This window comes from Oncorhynchus masou, chromosome 12 (assembly GCF_036934945.1).
Source record: "Oncorhynchus masou masou isolate Uvic2021 chromosome 12, UVic_Omas_1.1, whole genome shotgun sequence".
NCBI lineage: Eukaryota > Metazoa > Chordata > Actinopteri > Salmoniformes > Salmonidae > Oncorhynchus > Oncorhynchus masou.
Genome location: NC_088223.1, coordinates 6,277,310 through 6,303,850, shown reverse-complemented (window position 1 = coordinate 6,303,850; position 26,541 = coordinate 6,277,310). Strand labels below are relative to the sequence as shown.

General features: G+C 44.9%; 1 protein-coding gene across 1 annotated transcript in view; it reads right to left on the bottom strand.

Annotated features, from left to right (window-relative positions):
• The window catches only part of LOC135549488 (sodium-dependent neutral amino acid transporter B(0)AT1-like), a 33,473-nt gene extending 8,003 nt beyond the window's left edge, over positions 1-25,470 (bottom strand). Inside the window, exons 1-9 of the mRNA XM_064979489.1 lie at positions 25,158-25,470; positions 16,203-16,343; positions 15,860-15,997; positions 15,475-15,656; positions 14,794-14,904; positions 9,511-9,623; positions 9,211-9,339; positions 8,884-9,040; positions 8,655-8,723 (exon numbers count right to left, since the gene is read on the bottom strand). Of these exons, the coding sequence (XP_064835561.1) occupies positions 8,655-8,723; positions 8,884-9,040; positions 9,211-9,339; positions 9,511-9,623; positions 14,794-14,904; positions 15,475-15,656; positions 15,860-15,997; positions 16,203-16,343; positions 25,158-25,308 (1,191 nt within the window). The 5' untranslated portion in view covers positions 25,309-25,470. The remainder of the gene's footprint in view (positions 1-8,654; positions 8,724-8,883; positions 9,041-9,210; positions 9,340-9,510; positions 9,624-14,793; positions 14,905-15,474; positions 15,657-15,859; positions 15,998-16,202; positions 16,344-25,157) is intronic.
• Between the last annotated feature and the right edge of the window lie 1,071 nt (positions 25,471-26,541).

Sequence of the window (26,541 nt, the reverse complement as noted above, 5' to 3'; positions counted from 1 at the left end):
CCTGGTCAATCAGACAGGAATCACATCAACAACAGCCCACACCCCTGGTCAAACAAACAGGAATCACATCAACAACAGCCCACACCCCTGGTCAATCAGACAGGAATCACATCAACAACAGCCCACACCCCTGGTCAAACAAACAGGAATCACATCAACAACAGCCCACACCCCTGGTCAATCAGACAGGAATCACATCAACACAACAGCCCACACCCCTGGTCAATCAGACAGGAATCACATCAACAACAGCCCACACCCCTGGTCAATCAGACAGGAATCACATCAACAACAGCCCACACCCCTGGTCCATCAGACAGGAATCACATCAACAACAGCCCACACCCCTGGTCAATCAGACAGGATTCACATCAACAACACAGTCCACACCTGGTCAATCAGACAGGAATCACATCAACAACAGCCCACACCTGGTCAATCAGACAGGAATCACATCAACAACAGCCCACACCCCTGGTCAATCAGACAGGATTCACAACAACAACACAGTCCACACCTGGTCAATCAGACAGGATTCACAACAACACAGTCCACACCTGGTCAATCAGACAGGATTCACAACAACAACACAGTCCACACCTGGTCGATCAGACAGGATTCACAACAACACAGTCCACACCTGGTCAATCAGACAGGATTCACAACAACACAGTCCACACCTGGTCAATCAGACAGGATTCACAACAACACAGTCCACACCTGGTCAATCAGACAGGATTCACAACAACACAGTCCACACCTGGTCAATCAGACAGGATTCACAACAACACAGTCCACACCTGGTCGATCAGACAGGATTCACAACAACACAGTCCACACCTGGTCGATCAGACAGGATTCACAACAACACAGTCCACACCTGGTCGATCAGACAGGATTCACAACAACACAGTCCACACCTGGTCGATCAGACAGGATTCACAACAACACAGTCCACACCTGGTCGATCAGACAGGATTCACAACAACACAGTCCACACCTGGTCAATCAGACAGGATTCACAACAACACAGTCCACACCTGGTCAATCAGACAGGATTCACAACAACACAGTCCACACCTGGTCAATCAGACAGGATTCACAACAACACAGTCCACACCTGGTCGATCAGACAGGATTCACAACAACACAGTCCACACCTGGTCGATCAGACAGGATTCACAACAACACAGTCCACACCTGGTCGATCAAACAGGATTCACAACAACACAGTCCACACCTGGTCAATCAGACAGGATTCACAACAACACAGTCCACACCTGGTCAATCAGACAGGATTCACAACAACAACACAGTCTACACCTGGTCGATCAGACAGGATTCACAACAACACAGTCCACACCTGGTCAATCAGACAGGATTCACAACAACACAGTCCACACCTGGTCAATCAGACAGGATTCACAACAACACAGTCCACACCTGGTCAATCAGACAGGATTCACAACAACACAGTCCACACCTGGTCAATCAGACAGGATTCACAACAACAACACAGTCTACACCTGGTCGATCAGACAGGATTCACAACAACACAGTCCACACCTGGTCAATCAGACAGGATTCACAACAACACAGTCCACACCTGGTCAATCAGACAGGATTCACAACAACACAGTCCACACCTGGTCAATCAGACAGGATTCACAACAACACAGTCCACACCTGGTCAATCAGACAGGATTCACAACAACAACACAGTCCACACCTGGTCAATCAGACAGGATTCACAACAACACAGTCCACACCTGGTCGATCAGACAGGATTCACAACAACACAGTCCACACCTGGTCGATCAGACAGGATTCACAACAACACAGTCCACACCTGGTCGATCAAACAGGATTCACAACAACACAGTCCACACCTGGTCAATCAGACAGGATTCACAACAACACAGTCCACACCTGGTCAATCAGACAGGATTCACAACAACAACACAGTCTACACCTGGTCGATCAGACAGGATTCACAACAACACAGTCCACACCTGGTCAATCAGACAGGATTCACAACAACACAGTCCACACCTGGTCAATCAGACAGGATTCACAACAACACAGTCCACACCTGGTCAATCAGACAGGATTCACAACAACACAGTCCACACCTGGTCAATCAGACAGGATTCACAACAACAACACAGTCTACACCTGGTCGATCAGACAGGATTCACAACAACACAGTCCACACCTGGTCAATCAGACAGGATTCACAACAACACAGTCCACACCTGGTCAATCAGACAGGATTCACAACAACACAGTCCACACCTGGTCAATCAGACAGGATTCACAACAACACAGTCCACACCTGGTCAATCAGACAGGATTCACAACAACAACACAGTCCACACCTGGTCAATCAGACAGGATTCACAACAACAACACAGTCCACACCTGGTCAATCAGACAGGATTCACAACAACAACACAGTCCACACCTGGTCAATCAGACAGGATTCACAACAACAACACAGTCCACACCTGGTCAATCAGACAGGATTCACAACAACAACACAGTCCACACCTGGTCAATCAGACAGGATTCACAATAACAACACAGTCCACACCTGGTCAATCAGACAGGATTCACAACAACAACACAGTCCACACCTGGTCGATCAGACAGGATTCACAACAACAACACAGTCCACACCTGGTCAATCAGACAGGATTCACAACAACAACACAGTCCACACCTGGTCAATCAGACAGGATTCACAACAACAACACAGTCCACACCTGGTCAATCAGACAGGATTCACAACAACAACACAGTCCACACCTGGTCAATCAGACAGGATTCACAACAACAACACAGTCCACACCTGGTCAATCAGACAGGATTCACAACAACATAGCCCACACCAGAAGGATATCCTACGAGGCAGGTTTGAGGATTTTGCGAGGTAACTTTGGTCAGGTAACATTGGTCAACTCTGAGGTCAACTCAGAACCGAACGAAAGTGGCTCACCTTTAAGCCAGGTAAATGTCTATGGCAATGAACTAACCTACTCTGGGTCAGGCTAAGTCAAGGCTAACTCTACTGACCCTGAATGAAACGACTGAGCCGTGAGTTGAGGACCAATGAAATCAGATTCTCTCCCTCTTGCAAGTATTGCGTCATCCCCTTTATTTGAGGATAACAACTGAATTAAATATTTTATTAATCAAATGTTTTTTATGTTAAATGTTTATAAAATGTATCACATTAAACATTTAGAAATGATAATGTATTTTAAACTTCATGCAATGTAACCCTTTTGAATGACTTAATAAATAAACAAAGAATGGCCATGCCTTCCTCCTGGCTACTCCAACCTCGGCCAACAGCTTCCCCCTCCTCCCCCCCGCAGCTACTCGCCCAAGCCTCCCCAGCTTCTCCTCTACCCAAATCCAGATAGCAGATGTTCTGAAAGAGCTGCAAATCCTGGACCCGTACAAATCGGCTGGGCTTGACAATCTGGACCCTCTATTTCTGAAACTATCCACCGCCATTGTCGCAACCCCTATTACCAGCCTGTTCAACCTCTCTTTCGTATCGTCTGAGATCACCAAGGATTGGAAAGCTGCCGCAGTCATCCCCCTCTTCAAAGGGGGAGACACCCTGGACCCAAACTGTTACAGACCTATATCCATCCTGCCCTGCCTATCTAAGGTCTTCAAAAGCCAAGTCAACAAACAGATCACTGACTATCTTGAAACCCACCGTACCTTCTCCGCTGTGCAATCTGGTTTCGGAGCCGGTCACGGGTGCACCTCAGCCACACTCAAGGTACTGAACAAAATCATAACCGCCATCGATAAAAGACAGTACTGTGCAGCCGTCTTCATCGACCTGGCCAAGGCTTTCGATTCTGTCAATCACCATATTTTTATCGGCAGACTCAGTAGCCTCGGTTTTTCTAATGACTGCCTTGCCTGGTTCACCAACTACTTTGCAGACAGAGTTCAGTGTGTCAAATCGAAGGGCATGTTGTCCGGTCCTCTGGCAGTCTCTATGGGGAAGCCACAGGGTTCAATTCTCGTGCCGACTCTTTTCTCTGTATATATCAATGATGTCGCTCTTGCTGTGGGCGATTCCCTGATCCACCTCTACGCAGACGACACCATTCTGTATACTTCTGGCCCTTCCTTGGACACTGTGCTATCTAACCTCCAAACGAGCTCCAATGCCTTACAACACTCCTTCCATGGCCTCCAACTGCTCTTAAACGCTAGTAAAACCAAATGCATGCTTTTCAACCATTCGCTGCCTACATCCGCACGCCTGACTAGCATCACCACCCTGGATTGTTCCGGCCTAGAATATGTGGACATCTATAAGTACCTAGGTGTCTGGCTAGACTGTAAACCCTCCTTCCAGACTCATATCAAACATCTCCAATCGAAAATCAAATCTAGAGTTGGCTTTCTATTTCGCAACAAAGCCTCCTTCACTCTCACCGCCAAACTTACCCTAGTAAAACTGACTATCCTACTGATCCTCGACTTCGGCGATGTCATCTACAAAATAGCTTCCAATACTCTACTCAGCAAACTGGATGCAGTTTATCACTGTGCCATCCGTTTTGTTACTAAAGCACATTATACCACCCACCACTGCGACCTGTATGCTCTAGTCGGCTGGCCCTCGCTACATATTCGTCGCCAGACCCACTGGCTCCAGGTCATCTACAAGTCCATGCTAGGTAAAGCTCCGCCTTATCTCAGTTCACTGGTCACGATGGCAACACCCACCCGTAGCACGTGCTCCAGCAGGTGTATCTCACTGATCATGCCTAAAGCCAACACCTCATTTGGCCGCCTTTCCTTCCAGTTCTCTGCTGCCTGTGACTGGAACGAATTGCAAAAATCGCTGAAGTTGGAGACTTTTATCTCCCTCACCAACTTTAAATATCTGCTATCTGAGCAGCTAACCGATCGCTGCAGCTGCACATAGTCCATCGGTAAATAGCCCACCCAAATTACCTACCTCATCCCCATACTGTTTTTATTTATTTACTTTTCTGCTCTTTTGCACACCAGTATCTCTACCTGCACAAAACCATCTGATCATTTATCACTCCAGTGTTAATCTGCTAAATTGTAATTATTCACCTACCTCCTCATGCCTTTTGCACACAATGTATATAGACTCTTTTTTTCTACTGTGTTATTGACTTGTTTATTGTTTACTCCATGTTTAACTCTGTCTTGTTGTCTGTTCACACTGCTATGCTTTATCTTGGCCAGGTCGCAGTTGTAAATGAGAATTTGTTCTCAACTAGCCTACCTGGTTAAATAAAGGTGTTCTCAACTAGCCTACCGGGTTAAATAAAGGTGTTCTCAACTAGCCTACCGGGTTAAATAAAGGTGTTCTCAACTAGCCTACCTGGTTAAATAAAGGTGTTCTCAACTAGCCTACCTGGTTAAATAAAGGTTAAATTTAAAAAAAAATAGCCTATTTCACTCCACAGCAAGATAACTTTTCTTTCAATTTGATTTCAGCACAAATTAAAATGTAGCACTGACTCACCCGTGGATCGATGGTTTGACATTCGACTGGACTCTACCCACACGCTGGACTCCACCCAACACACTGGACTCTACCCAACACACTGGACTCTACCCAACACGCTGGACTCTACCCAACACGCTGGACTCTACCCACACACTGGACTCTACCCACACACTGGACTCTACCCAACACACTGGACTCTAACCACACACTGGACTCTACCCAACACACACTGGACTCTACCCAACACACACTGGACTCTACCCAACACACACTGAACTCTACCCAACAGACAGGAATGTACCAACACACTGGACTCTACCCACACACTGGACTCTACCCAACACACTGGACTCTACCCAACACACTGGACTCTACCCACACACTGGACTCTACCCACACACTGGACTCTACCCAACACGCTGGACTCTACCCACACACTGGACTCTAACCACACACTGGACTCTACCCAACACACTGGACTCTACCCACACACTGGACTCTACCCAACACGCTGGACTCTACCCAACACGCTGGACTCTACCCACACACTGGACTCTACCCACACACTGGACTCTACCCAACACACTGGACTCTAACCACACACTGGACTCTACCCAACACACACTGGACTCTACCCAACACACACTGGACTCTACCCAACACACACTGAACTCTACCCAACAGACAGGAATGTACCAACACACTGGACTCTACCCACACACTGGACTCTACCCAACACACTGGACTCTACCCAACACACTGGACTCTACCCACACACTGGACTCTACCCACACACTGGACTCTACCCAACACGCTGGACTCTACCCACATACTGGATTCTTACCACACACTGGACTCTACCCACATACTGGATTCTACATACTCGCTGGACTCTACATACTCGCTGGACTCTACCCACACACTGGACTCTAACCACACACTGAACTCTAACCACACACTGGACTCTACATACACACTGGACTCTACCCAACACACTGGACTCTACCCAACACACTGGACTCTACCCAACACACTGGACTCTACCCACACACTGGACTCTACCCAACACACTGGACTCTACCCAACACACTGGACTCTACCCAACACACTGGACTCTACCCACACACTGGACTCTACCCACACACTCACACATACTACAGTGAACAAAAATATAAACTCAACATGTGTTGGTCCCATTTGTCATGAGCTGAAATAAAAAGATATCAGAAATGTTCCATACGCACAAAAAAAGCAAATTTCTCTCACATTTTTTGCACAAATTTGTTTACATCCCTTTTTAGTGAGCATTTATCATTTGCCAAGATAATCCATCCACCTGACTGGTGTGGCATATCACGAAGCTGATTAAACGGCACGATCATAACACAGGTGCACCATGGGCTGTGGCGGTGTTGACATTTTGTCAGCCGGTGATTGTCAAGCCAATAACTGCCAGTCTCCTGTCTTCCACACACAGCCTACAACCCACTGATGCAGACCTTTGGGACATCTACATTTTAAAAAGTAAAATAAATCCATGTAAAATAGCCTACACCTTCACAATAAATACATGTATTTATTTTAGACAGGGCTAAAGAAGCATTATATATGAAGGAAATGTAGTCTATTTCAGAAGAATAGAATAACATCCTCTGAGTTGTCCTTATGTTAGGTCCTGATCTGGCTATGCAATATGAGCATGGAATACACTAGTTCATTTAGTAAACTGCCTGTTACTTTGGACCAGAAGCCAGGATATGCATATAATTGGTACCATTGCATAGAACACACTTTCAAGTTTGTATCAATGTTAAAACAATGTATGAAACTATAACTAAGGTAGGAGAAAATCCAAAGAAAACCCAACCCGGAAAGTTTTTTGGTGGGAGAACCCATGCTCTTCCAATGGAACATATAGAGTCATATCAAAATCCAGCTCCCAGATTGCAATTCCTATGGCTTCCACTAGGCGGCAACAGTCTTTGTTCAAGGTTTCGGGCTTGTTTCTTCCCAAACGAGGAAGAATTGTGAGTTTTAGTACTTAGGAGTTAGATTTGGAAATCAGTCTGTGTGCGTGACGAAGAGGATGCTGTCCTCAAACAATCTCATGGCATGCTTTTGCTGTATAGCCCATTGTAAATTGGACAATGCAGTTAGATGAACAAGACATTTAGATTTGAACCGATATAAGACACTTGTATGTACCTAAATGTTTAATATCCATACATTTTATGATTATTTATTTGAATTGCGTGCCCTCCAATGTCACCGGAAATTGTCGACAGGTGTCCCGCTGGCAGGACGCCTAGCTCTAAGGCTGCATGATGCGACTAATGATGATTTGAAAAAAAGTTGCATGAAAGGTATGAGCGCTGCTTTGTTAATTATCTATCCTGATTACCGAGTCACATTTACCCCTACCCACATGCACATATTACCTCAACCACCCCGTACCCCTACACATTGACTTGCTATATATAGTTATTATTATTTTATTGTGTTATTATATATATATATATATATATATATATATATATATATATATATATATATATATATATATATATATATATATATATGATTTTTTTTTGCATTTGTTTGGTTCTTTTTAACTCGTACTGTAAGTAAGCATTTCATGTTAAGTCTAAACATGTTGTATTTGTTGCGTGTAACAAATACAATTTGATTTGAAGCTTGTTAGGTTTAAAAAAACCTGAGTAGATCTAACTTGCTTTGTAATATACACCCCTGGTAAAATCAGACAGGAATCACATCAACAACACAGCACCCTGGTAAAATCAGACAGGAATCACATCAACAACACAGCACCCTGGTAAAATCAGGAATCACATCAACAACACAGCCCCTGGTAAATCAGACAGGAATCACATCAACAACACAGCGCCTGGTAAATCAGACAGGAATCACATCAACAACACAGCGCCTGGTAAATCAGACAGGAATCACATCAACAACACAGCGCCTGGTAAATCAGACAGGAATCACATTTTTTTTAAGTCAAAAAAAAAAAGTTATACACTTTATTTTTATAAAATATATATTTCAAAAATATATATAAATTAGAAATATAAAAATAATAACAATAAAACAAAGGGTCAGGCCATACCTGAGAGCCAGGCATCGATATCACCGCTTCTGTGAACACGATGAATGCTAACCCAGTACCAGACGCACTCTGTAGGGAGGATGGAGAGAGATGGAAACAAAACAACCAATTAGCTTCTTTTATGCAGCGATGGTAGGTTGAGTAACAAGAAAACTTGACTCAACCCACATTTGTCCTGAGATCGTTTTTTTTTTATTCCCTGAGGTAGTTAAACTCCTGAGTACAGAACCTGATCCAAGAAGGTTTGCAGGTCGCATGTCTTCAGGTTGAGATCGGATACTCTAGATGGATGTGTCCCATTCAAAGAGTCAAACCACTGCTCGTAGTTTTCAACCGTTATGTTCATGTCGCTAATATCAAACTCATTGGTCAGTGCTAAGATGTTACTGTAAGTTACAAGAGAAACATATTGGTCATTTGCTTTGGTTGAGTTTGCATCTGTTTTTTTTTCTCCCAAACACACAAGGTAGAATATAAAGGTTTAACAACCTGACTGCAAACTATTTTCATGATTTAGCAAATGTTGCCAAATAAACGTCCATTTTATCACACCTACCCATTCAGACAGGTGACATAGTTGGTGTGGGCTTTGAATCCCAGGATGGCAAAGATGGGGATGGAGGCATAGATAGATGTCGCACTGTTTATAACCCCCACTAAAACAGCATCCCTTTCACAGTTATTCCTGACCAAACACACAGACAACAACAAAAAACAGAATGAAGTGAATGCACATTATTGGTCAATGGTGAAACAGCGAGGGAACGATATGTCAAATTAAAAGCCTTGGGGGACGACTGACATGCTGGACCCATAAAGGTTGATGTTACTAATAATGATTGACCACTGAGCTCACTTCTGGCTATTGTAACTGGAGAATGAGATGAGTCCACCAAAGGCCACTGACAGAGAGAAGAAGATCTGAGTGGCAGCATCCAGCCATACCTGGGGGTTCTTCAGGATCTCCCACTGATGAGACACACAGACAGAAACACATATTGTAGGTTGTCACGTTACTCTCCCTCTGTCTCTCTCTGTCTCTTTTTCTCTCCGTCTCTCTAACACACAAATGGAAGCCCTTTTATCACCCTTTTTTACACTGATCTTAACTTGTTTTTGTACATAATATTTCCACCAGCATTTCCTGACCAGAAATAGGTTTTGGACATCAGAAGAGGAATACAAAAACTTGATTTGGATGAAGAGTTCTACTTCAACGAGTCGGCAGCTGTGGATGTCCTGCTCATTCCTGACCAGGCCTTAAACCTTGGGACTTGAAGAGGAAGAGATGGCGCAAGAGAGGCAAATGATCTGGAACCCTGACAAGAGAGGCAAATGATCTGGAACCCTGACAAGAGAGGCAAATGATCTGGAACCCTGACAAGAGAGGCAAATGATCTGGAACACTGACAAGAGAGGCAAATGATCTGGAACCCTGACAAGAGAGGCAAATGATCTGGAACCCTGACAAGAGAGGCAAATGATCTGGAACCCTGACAAGAGAGGCAAATGATCTGGAACCCTGACAAGAGAGGCAAATGATCTGGAACCCTGATAAAACTACGTTGGTGATAAACCGCCTCTACCATCCGTTCTATTGGTGAACGTACTAATCACTGGAGAATAAACTGGATGGAGACTATTCTATCAACAGGAACAGAAGAACTGTAATATCCTATGTTTTTCAGAGTTGTGGCTGAACAAGGACATCAAATCAGATTTTATTGGTCACATGTTTAGCAGATGTTAATGCGGGTGTAGCGAAATGCTTGGATAATATACACTGCATTCAGACTCCTTCACTTTTTCCACATTTTGTTACCTTACAGCATTATTCTAAAATGGATAAAAAATAAAAAAATAATCTCATCAATCTACAATGGTGGTGGTGGCAGCATCATTCTGTGGGGATGTATTTCAGCAGCAGGGACGGGGAGACTAGTCAGGATCAAGGGAAAGAGGAGCGGAGCAAAGTACAGAGAGATCCTTGATAAAGCAGACAGGATCTCAGGACCTCAGGACTGGGGTGAAGGTTCACCATCCAACAGCACAATGACCCTAAGCACAGCCAAGACAATGCAGGAGTGGCTTCAGGACAAGCGTCTGATTGGCCCAGCCAGAGCTTGGACTTGAACCCGATCGAACATCTCCAGAGTTTTCTTTATTTGTACTATTTTCCTCATTGTACAATAATAGTAAAGACATCAAAGATAGGAAATAACATATTTGGAATCATATATAATATAATAATAATATTGTAGTATCCAAAAATAATTCTTCAAAGTATAAATTATATTATAATTATATTATATTATATATTATATATTATTATATTAAAATATAGTTTATATTTGAGATTCTTTAAAGTAGTTAGTTATCACTTTTGCCTTATGGCAAGGTGCTCCATCATGCTGGAAACGGCATTGTTCGTCACCAAACTGTTCCTGGATGGTTGGGAGAAGTTGCTCTCGGAGGATGTGTTGGTACCATTCTTTATTCATGGCTGTGTTCTTAGGCAAATTTGTGAGTGAGCCCACTCCCTTGGCTGAGAAGCAACCCCACGCATGAATGGTCTCAGGATGCTGTACTGTTGGCATGACACAGGGCTGATGGTAGCGCTCACCTTGTCTTCTCCAGACAAGCTTTTTTTCCGGATGACCCAAACATCTTGGTGCCCTTCTTGACACCAGGCCATCCTGTCAGGACCCGGTTTCGAACCTGGGTCTCCGGAGTGAGAAACAGTCACTTAACCAACTGAGCCACGAATAGACAGCAGAACCCAGAAGATGAGGCAGACACAGCAGTACTTAAGACGGTGTATTTAATAAAGAAAAAATCCTAAAATACAAAAAAATGGCAAATCCAAAAGGTGGTAGGAAAAACACAAAAAGACCTCAAAAGAAACTCACCAAAAATAAACAAAAACAAAAAACAGAATACCACAAGAACTTCACCCGGAATCGACAAGAGCACACAGAACACTAGGGCAGGGTGCTAACATACAAACACAGAGCACAGAACTGAGGGAAACAAAGGGTTTAAATACAATCAGGGGAAACGAGACACAGGTGCAAATAATAATGGGGATCAAGGGAAAAACATAGGGACAAAAAGCACAATGGGGACATCTACTGACCAAAACCCGGAACAACCCTGGCCAAATCCTGACACATCCTCCAAAAGTCTTTGCCTCACTGTGCATGCAGATGCACTCACACCTGTCTGATGCCATTCCTGAGTAAGTTCTGTACTGGTGGTGCCCCGATCCTGCAGCTGAATCAACTTTAGGAGACGGTCATGGCACTTGCTGGACTTTCTTGGGCACCCTGAAGCCTTTTTCACAACAATTGAACCGCTCTCCTTGAAGTTCTTGATGATCTGATAAATGGTTGATTTATGTGCAGTCTTACCCGGCAGCAATATCCTTGCCTGTGATGCCCTTTTTGTGCAAAGCAATGATGACGGCACGTGTTTCCTTGTAGGTAACCACGGTTGACAGAGGAACAACAATGATTCCAAGCACCACCCTCCTTTTGAAGCTTCCAGTCTGTTATTCGAACTCAATCAGCATGACAGAATGATCTCCAGCCTTGTCCTCATCAACACTCACACCTGTGTTAACGAGAGAATCACTGACATGATGTCAGCTGGTCCTTTTGTGGCAGGGCTGAAATGCAGTGGACATGTTTCTTTGGGGGGTGGGAATTCAGTTCATTTGCAGGGCAAAGAGGGACTTTGCAATTAATTGCAATTCATCTGATCACTCTTCATAACATTCTGTATTTTATGCAAATTTCCATCATACAAACTGAGGCAGCAGACTTTGTGAAAATTAATATTTGTGTCATTCGCAGAACTTTTGGCCACGACTGTAGTCGTACTGTATAGTGTAATTAACTCGTACATATCGACTCAGTACTGGCGCCTCGTGTTTATAGCCAAGTAATTGTTAATCAACAGTATTTATTCCTTGTGTTGTAGTCTTTCTATTATTTATCTCTACATTGTTGGGAAGAGCCTGTAAGTTGTTACGTTAGTCTACACCTGTTGTGTACAAAAGCATGTGACAAAATAAATCAAATTTGAGTGGCCACTTGCCTATATGTTTGATAGTGATCACTCAAGTCTGCATGTGTTTTTGGGCAAAATGTGAATTGAGACACTGCGCACTCAACGTCCCAATTATAAGCTATTTGTCAATATTCCGAAAATGTCTCCTTGACATGTCCTGTAGCATGACTAGATATGAAATGCTGAATCACTGGCATGATGTCAGCTGGTCCTTTTGTGGCAGTGCTGAAATGCAGTGGAAATGTTTTTTTGGGGGGAGGGGGAATTCAGTTCATTTGCAGCTAGGGCAGACACAGAACGTAGGCCCTCGGGCAGACACAGATAGATAGAAAGTGAAACATTTGTAAAAGCAAAATGACATCTCTACTCCTGCACAAAATATTTACAAGTGTTTTGCTGATTTCATCAGCAGATTTAGCTTATTGTAGCCTTATAAGCTCAGTGGCTGTAGCCTGCCTGCTAGCTAGCTAGGTTCACTGACACACAAAGCGATGTAAAGTTAGCTAAGGATGTTTGGCACTGATGAACAGCATGTGGCTTGTCACTTATCTACGATAATATGACAGCTTGCGGATGAAGCAGTCATTCCGTACTTCAGCATGTTTGCCGAGCACACAATCGCTACATTGTAACGTTGGGTCAGCTTAGGGCACAGCAGAGTAGACTCTGTATTGTACTGACGTTGGGTCAGCTAAGGGCACAGCAGAGTAGACTCTGTACTGTACTGACGTTGGGTCAGCTAAGGGCACAGCAGAGTAGACTCTGTACTGTACTGACGTTGGGTCAGCTAAGGGCACAGCAGAGTAGACTCTGTATTGTACTGACGTTGGGTCAGCTAAGGGCACAGCAGAGTAGACTCTGTATTGTACTGACGTTGGGTCAGCTAAGGGCACAGCAGAGTAGACTCTGTATTGTACTGACGTTGGGTCAGCTAAGGGCACAGCAGAGTAGACTCTGTATTGTACTGACGTTGGGTCAGCTAAGGGCACAGCAGAGTAGACTCTGTATTGTACTGACGTTGGGTCAGCTAAGGGCACAGCAGAGTAGACTCTGTATTGTACTGACGTTGGGTCAGCTAAGGGCACAGCAGAGTAGACTCTGTACTGTACTGACGTTGGGTCAGCTAAGGGCACAGCAGAGTAGACTCTGTACTGTACTGACGTTGGGTCAGCTAAGGGCACAGCAGAGTAGACTCTGTATTGTACTGACGTTGGGTCAGCTAAGGGCACAGCAGAGTAGACTCTGTACTGTACTGACGTTGGGTCAGCTAAGGGCACAGCAGAGTAGACTCTGTATTGTACTGACTCGGGGCAGAGCAGGCCATTTGCTGCTTCATTAATGTTCATGTGATAAAATAGTAAAATAATGTTACTACAGTAGCTAGCTAGCTAATAGAAGGAACAATGTCATTTAGTGTTCCACCAGCTGGTGAGCTTCTCTTTTGTTTCATATAAAGTGGCAGGCTCAGGCTTAGCAAGCTAATGGACACATTTTTTGTGTACATGATCAAACTTAAAAAATACACTAAACTTAAATCGCGTGACTAAGACCTCCTATGCAAATTCAAAAGGACGCGGTGGAGCAACTAGCGTTTGAGATTGACTCGAGTGTCCAAGTGATCAGGCAGACAGACACACAGACAGACAGACAGACAGACAGACAGACAGACAGACAGACAGACAGACAGACAGACAGACAGACAGACAGACAGACAGACAGACAGACAGACAGACAGACACACAGGACTTACGTCAGGTGTGAACAGGTAGATCAGACCTACAGACAGACACACAGACAGACAGACAGACAGACAGACACACAGACAGACACACAGACAGACACACAGACAGACACACAGACAGACAGACAGACAGACACACAGACAGACACACAGACACACAGACAGACAGACAGACAGACAGACAGACAGACAGACAGACACACAGACACACAGACAGACAGACAGGACTTACGTCAGGTGTGAACAGGTAGATCAGACCTACAGACAGACAGACAGACAGACAGACAGACAGACAGACAGACAGACAGACAGACAGACAGGACTTACGTCAGGTGTGAACAGGTAGATCAGACCTACAGATGATCCAGGTAGGGTCAGGGCTCTCACCAGAAAGATGGTTAGTACCAGGTAGGGGAACGTTGCTGTGACGTACACAGCCTGTAATTAGACAGGTGATAAAAAGGTATATACATATTTTTTAAGCTGCTTGCACACTGCCACAACAAACTAAAACAAAGATCAACATTCTAAAGTTGACAGATGTTGGCTACTTTTAGAATATTGTGTTGTAGAACAGCTGACAGATCTAAAAGACGTGACTTAGGGTTGAGACCTTTTCCATGGTTTGGGTGCCTCTTTACAATCATGTGATGTACCTTTGAAACAAAGTTGCCACTTGGTTGAAGCAAACTGGTATCATGAAATAAATGCATCAGAAATGGGGAACACTTTTGTTTAATTTGTCAGAGAAATATCAGCAAGCTAGGGCTACCTAACTAGCTATCTGCTTGGCTAAACACAGGTCGTCAGCACACTGTTGCTAAACAGATCAATCTTGTCTCAAGTCTATAGCTTAAGACTTAAATCTTGGTAACTCCAGCAGCCGATATGAAGACGTTCTAAAACTAGAGCTTTCAGATTGAGCAAAATTTGTTCTAAAATTGCATGAAATCATCTTGGCTGTAATTGTTCCGAGCTTTAAAATGCAGCACACTGTCTGCCTCTCACCTTGCCGATGGTCTCGATCCCCCTGATAAAACAGATGTAAACGATAGACCAGGCGGCAGCTAAGCTGACCACCAACCACCACTGTAGAGAGCCACTGGTCTCCATGTTAGGAGTGATGTTCAGGGTCTGACGGTACCAGAAGTAGTTGACCGGCGTGCTTTCTACACACTCCTCCACGTACCCTGGTTCAAATTATCATTGACCTTGGTCAAATTACATAATGTACACTTGCTGTTCATTCTTCAACTATGGTCCAACCTACAAACTGTGCATGGTTCCTGACAAATGAACAAGTAGCTAGAATGAACTAACAATAATAATAATTAATTGGATTTACAGTATATAGCAATTTTCTATCAACTGTTGTACTCAAAGCGCTTCATACCTGTGTTGTTGTGGTTGTGGGGACATTGGCTCCAGGGTAGGGGTTCCTGGAAGGAGTTGAAGAGGTACCAGAGGACCCAGGCCACGATAGTGTTGTAGAACAGACTCACACAGAAGGACACCACCATTGAGGCTACACCTGATGGACATGGGATAGTAGATCAGAAACACCAAACAGCAGCTAGTTGAGGATGTTTCCTGTCTGGGTGTTAGTTTTGGCCACCCACCTACTCCCGAGAAGAAGAAGAAAAAACTGCACTTTTAATTGATTGACTCCAATGAAATAATTGATTAAACCAATGTTTCAACAGCTAAGCTGTCTTCATCAGGGTTTCATCACCTACCTACTCCTCCCAGGTAGGGTGATATGGAGTTCCAGACTCCGATGCTGCCCATGCGGAGCCTCTGTCCTATAGCCAGCTCCAAGTAGAGCAGAGGCAGACCCTGAAACACCAGGGCTATCAGGTAGGGGATCAGAAACGCACCTGGGGAAGGAGATGTTTTATAGATGTTCAACTAACTGTCAACAATCTAATTATCCATTAACCCTAAACTTAAACCCTGGAACCGTACAGGCCAGTTACTTACTTTACTCATGAACACTCTACAAATTCTCATTATATGTACACATTTCTTTCTTATGTGATATATTGGTCTCCATATAGTTTTACATTGTAATGGATTCGGGTTCGAATAAGGTAATAAGGATCAGCCCCTTTTTTTCAATTTCCCAAATTTAACTGCCTGTAACTCAGGCCCTGAAGCAAGGACATGCATATTCATTGTACCATTTGAAAGAAACACTTTGAATTTTATGGAAATGTGAAAGGAATGTTGCAGAATATAACACATTAGATCTGGTAAAAGACAATACAAAGAAAAAAGACCGTTCTTTTGTATTTTTTTTTGTACCATAATCTTTGAAATGCGAGAGAAAGGCCATAATGTATTATTCCAGCCCAGGTGCAATTCAGGTTTTTGGCCACTTGATGGCATCAGTGTATGTGCAAAGTTTTAGACTGATCCAAAGAATCATTGCATTTCTTTTCAAAATGTTGTATCAAGACCACCCAAATGTGCCTAATTTGTTTATTAATAACTTTTCATGTTTAAAATTGTGCGCTTTCCTCAAACAATAGCATGGTATTATTTCACTGTAATAGCTACTGTAAATTGGACAGTGCAGTTAGATTAACAAGAATTTAAGCTTTCTGCCAATATCAGATATGTCTATGTCCTGGGAAATGTTCTTGTTATTTACAACCTCATGCCAATCGCATTTTAGAGTCAGATCCTCCTCAGTCTGATGTTTCCTAAAAAAGTATATTAATCTATGCATAGTCACTTTACCTCTACCTACATGTACAAATTAGCTCAACTAATCTGTACCCCTGCACATTGACTCAGTACCGGTACCTCCTGTATATAGCCTCGCTATTGCTATATTATTGAGTTACTTTTTATATATTTTTTTACTGTAGTTTATTTGGTAAACATTTTCTCAACTCTTTCTTGACCTGCATAGTTGGTTAAAGGCTTGTAAGTAAGCATTTCATGGTAAGGTCTACTACACCTGTTGTATTCAGCATTTCACTGTAAGGTCTACCTACACCTGTTGAAGTCGGCAAATTTGACAAATAGAGTTTGATTTGATTTTTACTTGTTTTATTATTTCAAAGAGCACAATAGTATTTTTATTAGTTAAAAACTAAAAACGACAACATAACACCATAATCCATTAATATTTTGTTTAGTCAGTTCTTAAAGAAACATTATGAAACCAAGAAAATATATTTCAAAAGAACAGAATAGCATGTTTTTTTTTGCTTCATTAGGTTCTGTGCTTATAGACTATATGCTGCTGTGAGTTCTCACTTGTGGAACACATGGAATTGCAATTATTCTCCATATGTGATATTTTGAAAAAAGAACCGCAATCTGCTCAATTTTGAGAATTGTTTGGCACAGGCAGGTTTCAGAGGACCCATGACTCGTTCTTTGTCTCTCCCAATTAATAAAATAGCTACCGGACAATTTACATTGTACCCCCCCAGACATTTCAAACAACTTTCCTAATACAACTTTGGGTATTTTTAAAAGTAAATATAGGAGAGCCTATGAGAATAGAAGTCTGGTGTTATAGGAGAGCCTATGAGAACAGAAGCCTGATGTTGTAGGATAGCCTATGAGAATAGAAGCCTGATGTTATAGAAGAGCCAATGAGAATAGAAGCCTGATGTTATAGGAGAGCCTATGAGAATAGAAGCCTGATGTTACGGGAGAGCCTATGAGAATAGAAGCCTGATGTTATAGAAGAGCCAATGAGAATAGAAGCCTGATGTTATAGGAGAGCCTATGAGAATAGAAGCCTGATGTTACGGGATAGCCTATGAGAATAGAAGCCTGATGTTATAGAAGAGCCAATGAGAATAGAAGCCTGGTGTTATAGGAGAGCCTATGAGAATAGAAGCCTGATGTCATAGGAGAGCCTATGAGAATAGAAGCCTGATGTTACGGGAGAGCCTATGAGAATAGAAGCCTGATGAAATAGGAGAGCCTATGAGAATAGAAGCCTGATGTCATAGGAGAGCCTATGAGAATAGAAGCCTGATGTTATAGAAGAGCCAATGAGAATAGAAGCCTGATGTTATAGGAGAGCCTATGTGTCAGGACCCGGTTTTGAACCTGGGTCTCCGGAGTGAGAAACAGTCACTTAACCAACTGAGCCACGAATAGACAGCAGAACCCAGAAGATGAGGCAGACACAGCAGTACTTAAGACGGTGTATTTAATAAAGAAAAAATCCTAAAATACAAAAAATGGCAAATCCAAAAGGTGGTAGGAAAAACACAAAAAGACCTCAAAAGAAACTCACCAAAAAAAAAAAAAAAAAAAAACAGAATACCACAAGAACTTCACCCGGAATCGACAAGAGCACACAGAACACTAGGGCAGGGTGCTAACATACAAACACAGAGCACAGAACTGAGGGAAACAAAGGGTTTAAATACAATCAGGGGAAACGAGACACAGGTGCAAACAATAATGGGGATCAAGGGAAAAACACAGGGACAAAAAGCACAATGGGGACATCTACTGACAAACAACTGGAACAACCCTGGCCAAATCCTGACAGAATCCCCCCCCTAGGAACGGCTCCTGACGTTCCTACCAGCTCTCTCAGGGTGGAGGACCCTGAACTGACGAATGAGGTTAGGGTCCAGGATGTCTTTGGCAGGAACCCAGGAGCGCTCCTCAGGACCGTAGCCTTCCCAGTCCACCAGATACTGCCAGGACCGCTGCACCCGGCGGGAATCCAGTATCCGGTGGACGGTATAAGCCGGCTGGCCTCCAATGACACGAGGCGGAGGGGAGGTCTGTCTGCCGGGACAAGGGGAGAAAAAACAACAGGTTTTAACAAAGACACATGAAATGTGGGATTAATCTTAAGGGATCTGGGTAAGTGTAGGCGATAAGAAACTGGGTTAACTCTCCTGGCAACCTTGAAGGGACCGATGTATTTTTGGGACAGCTTGCGAGACTCCACCCGTAGAGGTAAGTCTCTTGTGGAGAGCCAGACTCTCTGGCCGGGGCGCAGGGTAGGCCCGGGACGGCGACGTCTGTTGGCTTGTTGTTGATACCTCTGTGAGGAACGCATCAGATTAAGACGGGTCTTCCTCCACATAAGCCGACAGCGTCTGACGAATCTCAAGGCTGAAGGCACTCTGACTTCTGCCTCCTGGTCCGGGAACAATGGAGGAGCATAGCCAAACTGACACTCGTGCGGGGACATACCAGTGGAGGAGGAGCGCAAGGTGTTGTGCGCGTATTCGGCCCAAACAATAAAGGATGACCATGTGGACGGGTTGTCACGAGTCATACATCGGAGGGTGGTTTCCAGCTCTTGATTCATCCTCTCTGTTTGGCCGTTGGACTCCGGATGGTACCCTGAAGATAGACTGGCAGAAGCCCCCATGAGTTGGCAGAAGGCCTTCCAAAACCTTGAGGCGAACTGGGGACCTCTGTCAGAAACCACATCTTGAGGAATGCCGAAGACTCGGAACACATGATTAATTACCAACTCAGCCGTTTCCTTGGCAGAAGGTAACTTAGTCAGAGGGACGAACCTGGCCGCCTTTGAAAACCTGTCGATTATGACTAGGATAGTAGTATTGCCATGGGATGGAGGAAGTCCAGTAATAAAGTCCAATGAGATATGGGACCAGGGTCTGTGGGGAACAGGTAAAGGGTGAAGGAGTCCTTGAGGGCGGAGGTGAGAAGATTTGCCCTGGCAGCACACGGGGCAGGCATTGACGAAAGTGGCAACGTCTTCTCTTATGGTAGGCCACCAGAACTTACGCTGGATGAACTCCAAGGTGCGACCTACGCCCGGATGACAGGTGAGGCGAGAGGAGTGCCCCCACAGAAGGACCTGAGTCCTCACTGCCTTGGGGACAAACAACCGATTGGCAGGACCTCCTTTAGGGTCCGGTTCGCTAGCTTGAGCACGTCTCACGGTATCCTCAACTTGCCACGAGATCGGAGCCACAATCTTAGCAGCAGGAAGGACAGGCATGTCCGTGTCATCTCGAATGGCAGGAGCGTAGACTCGGGACAGGGCATCCGGTTTGAGATTCTTCGACCCGGGCCAATAGGTGAGGATAAACTGGAATCGATTGAAGAAAAGAGACCATCTAGCTTGTCTAGAGTTCAATCGCTTCGCCTGCTGGATATACTCCAGATTTTTGTGGTCCGTAAGCACTTGAAACGGGTGAGAAGCCCCCTCGAGCCAGTGTCTCCATTCCTTCAATGCCATCTTAACCGCTAGGAGTTCACGATCCCCACATCGTAGTTCCTCTCAGTCGGGGTAAGCCGGTGTGAGAAGAAAGCGCACGGATGAAGCTTCTTGTCTTCACCCCTCTGAGACAGGACAGCTCCAACACCAACCTCTGATGCGTCTACCTCCACCACAAATGGTTCATCCGTAGTCGGTAGTATCAGGATGGGAGCAGAGAGGACGCGCTGCTTGAGTCCTTGGAAGGCCGTCTCAGCTTCTCTTCCCCAAAAAAACCTTGCATTGCCACCTTTAGTTAAAGCTGAGAGAGGAGCTGCCACCAAACTGAAGTTCTTGATGAACTTGCGGTAAAAGTTTGTGAAGCCCAGGAAACGCTGAACATCCTTAACGGATTTGGGGGTGGGCCAATCCGCTACCGCCCCTACCTTCCTAGGGTCCATTTGGATTCGACCGGGTTCCACTACAAATCCCAGGAATTGTACTCGGGATGAATGGAATTCACATTTTTCCGGCTTAACGTACAGATGGCTGTCCAGGAGGCGTTTGAGTACTTGTCTGACATGCTTAGTGTGTTCTTGAAGGGAGCTCGAAAAGATGAGGATGTCATCCAAGTAAACGAACACAAATATGTTAAGCATATCCCTAAGCACATCGTTTATGAGCGCTTGGAACACCGCTGGGGCGTTGGTCAGGCCGAAGGGCATCACTAAGTATTCATAGTGACCAGTAGGCGTGTTGAAAGCGGTCTTCCACTCGTCACCAGGTCTGATCCGCACAAGATGGTATGCGTTCCGCAGGTCAAGCTTAGTGAAAACAACTGCTTCCTGGAGCAGCTCGAAGGCTGTGGCCATAAGGGGTAGCAGGTAACGGTTACGGACGGTTATGTCATTGAGTCCCCGGTAGTCGATGCAAGGACGTAACCCACCGTCTTTCTTGGCCACAAAGAAAAACCCTGCTCCCGCCGGGGAGGTGGATGGACGCATGAGGCCTGCTTCCAGAGAGTCCTTGATGTAGGTATCCATAGCAGCTCGTTCGGGTGGAGATAGGGAAAAGATCCGACCCCTGGGAGGGCAAGTGCCCGGAAACAGGTCGATGGGGCAATCGTAAGATCTATGGGGTGGTAGCATGGTGGCCCTCTGTTTGCTAAACACCAGTTTGAGGTCATGGTAACACTCGGGAACTCGGGTCAGGTCGATGGATTCTAAAGACTCGGGAGTAGAACTCGGGGAATTCTGGAAAATACAAGTAGCTTGGCACGTAGGACCCCACTGCTTGATAGTGCCCACAGACCAGTCGATGTGAGGGTTATGGCTGTGAAGCTAGGGGTATCCAAGGACGAGAGGGAACTCGGAACAGGAGATCAAATGAAAGTTCATCAATTCCTGGTGTTGTGAAACTGAAAGTCTCAAGGAGGTAGTGACATGAGTGACAAGTCCAGATCCCAAAGGGCTTCCATCCAATGTAGTAACCCTCATGGGGTCACTTAGAGGTTCAGAGGGAACACCATTCTCCTTCGCCCAGACACCATCCATGAAGTTACCTGCGGCTCCAGAGTCTACCAAGGCTTGAAGGTGAAGCTTGTGGTTGTCCCAGGAGAGGGTGACTGGAATGAGCAGACGGGAGTTGGACGGATGGGAGGAGGTTATGTTTCCCGTTACAGTTCCCCCGGTCTGTACGGGACAGAGCGTTTCCCTGGAGCCCGGGACACGTGGAACGGAAATGGCCCGGTTTGCCGCAATATAGACAGCGTCGCTCCCTCATCCGGCGGTCTCTCTCAGCCTGGGAGATGCGTCCAATCTGCATGGGTTCCGGTGGAGCCAGTGATGATAAAGGTGGGGACTCGGAGCTGGGACTGATAAGGGGCTAGAGGTCTACGGTTGAGTTCTCTCTCTCTCAGACGCTGGTCAATGCGTGAGGCCAACTTGATCAGGGACTCGAGATTGTCCGGTGGTTCCCGAGTGGCCAGTTCATCTTGGATAGTGTCGGAAAGGCCTTTCAGAAAGCACACCGTGAGCGCCTCGTTGTTCCAGCCACTCGCTGCTGCCACCGTGCGGAACTGGATGGCATAGTCCGTCACGCTGCGCCAACCTTGATGGAGAGTCAGGAGCTGTTTGGCTGAGTCAGAACCACTGCTTGGGCCTTGAAACACTCGTTTGAATTCCTCAGCAAAGGCAGAGTAGCTGGCACAGCAGGAACTATGGGCATCCCACACAGCAGTAGCCCAGGCCAGGGCTTTTTCCGACAGCAGGGTGATGATATATGCGATCTTAGACCAGTCGGTGGGAAACGACGAGGGTTGCAGCTCAAAGGAGAGAGAACATTGAGTGAGAAACCCTTTACAAGCACTTGGATCACCTGAGAACCGTTGGGGAGGTGGAAGACGAGGTTCAGCCAGGGGGTTAACTGCCATGGGTACGTGAACTTGAGGTACTGGGACGGGAACTGTTGCCGGGGTAAGTCGATCAGATATTTGCTTAATGGAAGTCAGCATCTCCGACAGAAGATGAGAATGTCTAGCCATTAAGACCTCTTGCTGAACCAGGGCGGCTTCGTGGCGTTGGACAGTCTCCTGGTGGTGGGACAGCGTGGCAAAAAGGTCCTGGGAACTGGCTGCCTCTGGGTTCATTTTTGGCTCTGTGTTTCTGTCAGGACCCGGTTTCGAACCTGGGTCTCCGGAGTGAGAAACAGTCACTTAACCAACTGAGCCACGAATAGACAGCAGAACCCAGAAGATGAGGCAGACACAGCAGTACTTAAGACGGTGTATTTAATAAAGAAAAAATCCTAAAATACAAAAAATGGCAAATCCAAAAGGTGGTAGGAAAAACACAAAAAGACCTCAAAAGAAACTCACCAAAAAAAAAACACAAAAAAAAACAGAATACCACAAGAACTTCACCCGGAATCGACAAGAGCACACAGAACACTAGGGCAGGGTGCTAACATACAAACACAGAGCACAGAACTGAGGGAAACAAAGGGTTTAAATACAATCAGGGGAAACGAGACACAGGTGCAAACAATAATGGGGATCAAGGGAAAAACACAGGGACAAAAAGCACAATGGGGACATCTACTGACAAACAACTGGAACAACCCTGGCCAAATCCTGACACTATGAGAATAGAAGCCTGATGTTATAGGAGAGCCTATGAGAATAGAAGCCTGGTGTTATAGGAGAGCCTATGAGTACAGAAGCCTTGTGTTGTAGGAGAGCTTATGAGAATAGAAGCCTGATGTTGTTGGAGAGCCTATGAGAATAGAAGCCTGGTTTTATAGGAGAGCCTTGGAAAATAGAAGCCGGATGTCATAGGAGAGCCTATGAGAATAGAAGCCTGGTGTTATAGGAGAGCCTATGAGAATAGAAGCCTGATGTTATAGGAGAGCCTTGGAGAATAGAAGCCTGGTGTTATAGGAGAGCCTATGAGAATAGAAGCCTGATGTTATGGAGAGCCTATGAAAATAGAAGCCTGGTGTTATAGGAGAGCCTATGAGAATAGAAGCCTGATGTTATAGGAGAGCCTATGAGAATAAAAGCCTGATGTTGTAGGAGAGCCTATGAGAATAGGAGCCTGATGTTGTAGGAGAGCCTATGAAAATAGAAGACTGATGATATATGAGAGCCTATGAGAATAGAAGCCTGATGATATAGTAGAGCCTATGAGAATAGAAGCCTGATGTTATAGGAGAGCCTTTGAGAATAGAAGCCTAATGTCATATGAGAGCCTATGAGAATAGAAGCCTGGTGTTATTGGAGAGCCTTGGAGAATAGAAGCCTGATGTTATAGGAGAGCCTATGAGAATAGAAGCCTGATGTTGTAGGAGAGACTATGAGAATAGAAGCCTGGTGTTATTGGAGAGCCTTGGAGAATAGAAGCCTGATGTTATAGGAGAGCCTATGAGAATAGAAGCCTGATGTTGTAGGAGAGACTATGAGAATAGAAGCCTGGTGTTATTGGAGAGCCTTGGAGAATAGAAGCCTGATGTTACAGGAGAGCCTATGAGAACAGAAGCCTGATGTTATGGGAGAGCCTATGAGAATAGAAGCCTGATGTTGTAGTAGAGCCTATGAGAATAGAAATCTGATGTTATAGAAGAGCCTATGAGAATAGAAGCCTGATGTTGTATGGATGGTATATTATAGATAACACTTCTAAGCCAATCAAACAATCGTGCAGTTTCTGTTCATTACATATTCAGATATATAAACCGAGTAGATAATGTTTAACTACTGTCAGTTCCTCTGTATCCTCAAACATGATCAAGTTGGTCTGCACAGTACATATGGATACAACATGGACAGAAATCACAAGATTGAGGCTTGAAGGTTTTATCTAAGAGATTAAGATGTTAGGAGTTATCTCTGATACCATAATAAAATTATCTTCAAATACACTATAGAAAAAACATGCATGGAGTTAAACTGTTAAATTGAGAGGAAGTTTTAACATGAACAAAGTTGTAGGGGAAAAACAAAACAAAAGATGTGCAAAAGCATCTATACCCCCTCCGTAAATCTGGCAGAGGTAGGGGAAGCGCCACACGTTGCCCACTCCAACAGCGAAGCCAATGCAGGTCAGCAGGTACTCTGCCTTGTTGTTCCACTTGGGTCTCTCCTCTCCCCTCTTGTTGTCCTCCATACCTTCCTCTGGCATGCTCAGATCTCAACAGTAGTTTTTAGCTCAGTAGTAGATCAACATCTGGTTTTCAGTTTAGTCCAGTGTGTTTTAGCCCGAGGTTCTAGCACCAATGCTTATTCTGTAGAGGGAACACAGATATTCTGTTGTCCACTTGAATTCACTGGTTGAGTGTTGGTGTCTTTACTCCAGTGTCTGATCTGAAACACATGGTTAATGTGTGAGGGCGCTCTACGAGTCTCCTGTGTTTTTTCTGTATAGTTTTCCAGTAGAGTGGCGTTTAGTCGGTGCAGCCGATGTGAAATGGGCCACCTAGTTAGCAGTGCCCTGGGAAGGTTACATCCGTGACATTACCCGTTCTAAGACCCAGAAGCAGTTGTTTCCCTTTGCTCTGCTTTTTAGTGACGAGGTAAAGATGTTTCGTGGGTGACAGTTGTCGATTTGTTCAGAGGGTCCCTGGTTGAGCCCAGCTCAGGGCAAGGAAAGAGACAGAAAACAACACAGTTGCATAAGGGTCACAGGGTCCAAGTCAAAAGTGCCAATATCAGATCTGACGAGAGTGTTAAGTCACAGTAGCTCATTTGGGTTAATGGTCAATGTGTGAGGGAACTCTAAAAAGGTCTCCAGTGTTTTCCCATGTCCCTGTAGTTTTCCAGTAGCCTCCTTGTCAGACCCTTGGTGGTGTGTAGTGTGAAGTTTCCGTTAAACCACCACTTCGATAGAGCTACGACAGGAAGTGACTTTTTGTTTCGTAGCAGGTTAGGAGAACTTATGCAGCAGGTTAGGTTAAATAACATAGCCGGTCAAGATAATTAGGTTAAGGTTAGGGAAAGGGTTAGGGTTTAGCGAAAAAGCTCTCCTAACCTGCTACAAAAAGGTAACTTCCGGTCATAGCTGTATCAAAGTGGTGTTGTGTAGTATTGTCTTTACAAAGTTAGTGCTAATTATTCATTTAGCACACAAATTGGGGTTAATGGGTAAACTTGACTTTGTTATTAGAAAGCAAAAACCATAGTTCATTTTAGCTCTCATAAGCAGCGTGGTTTCAGACTAGCTGGGTGGTTTCAGACTAGCTGGGTGGTTTCAGACTAGCTGGGTGGTTTCAGACCAGTACGAGTCAGACAGGCTACCCAAAACACCTGAGGACTTCAAGGTCATCCGGGCCTAGTCGAGAATCTCAGCCCCCTCCTCCACGGCCAATAAACACTGCAGTGTACCAGGGTTTCTGCAGAGAACAGCACAGGTAGGAAG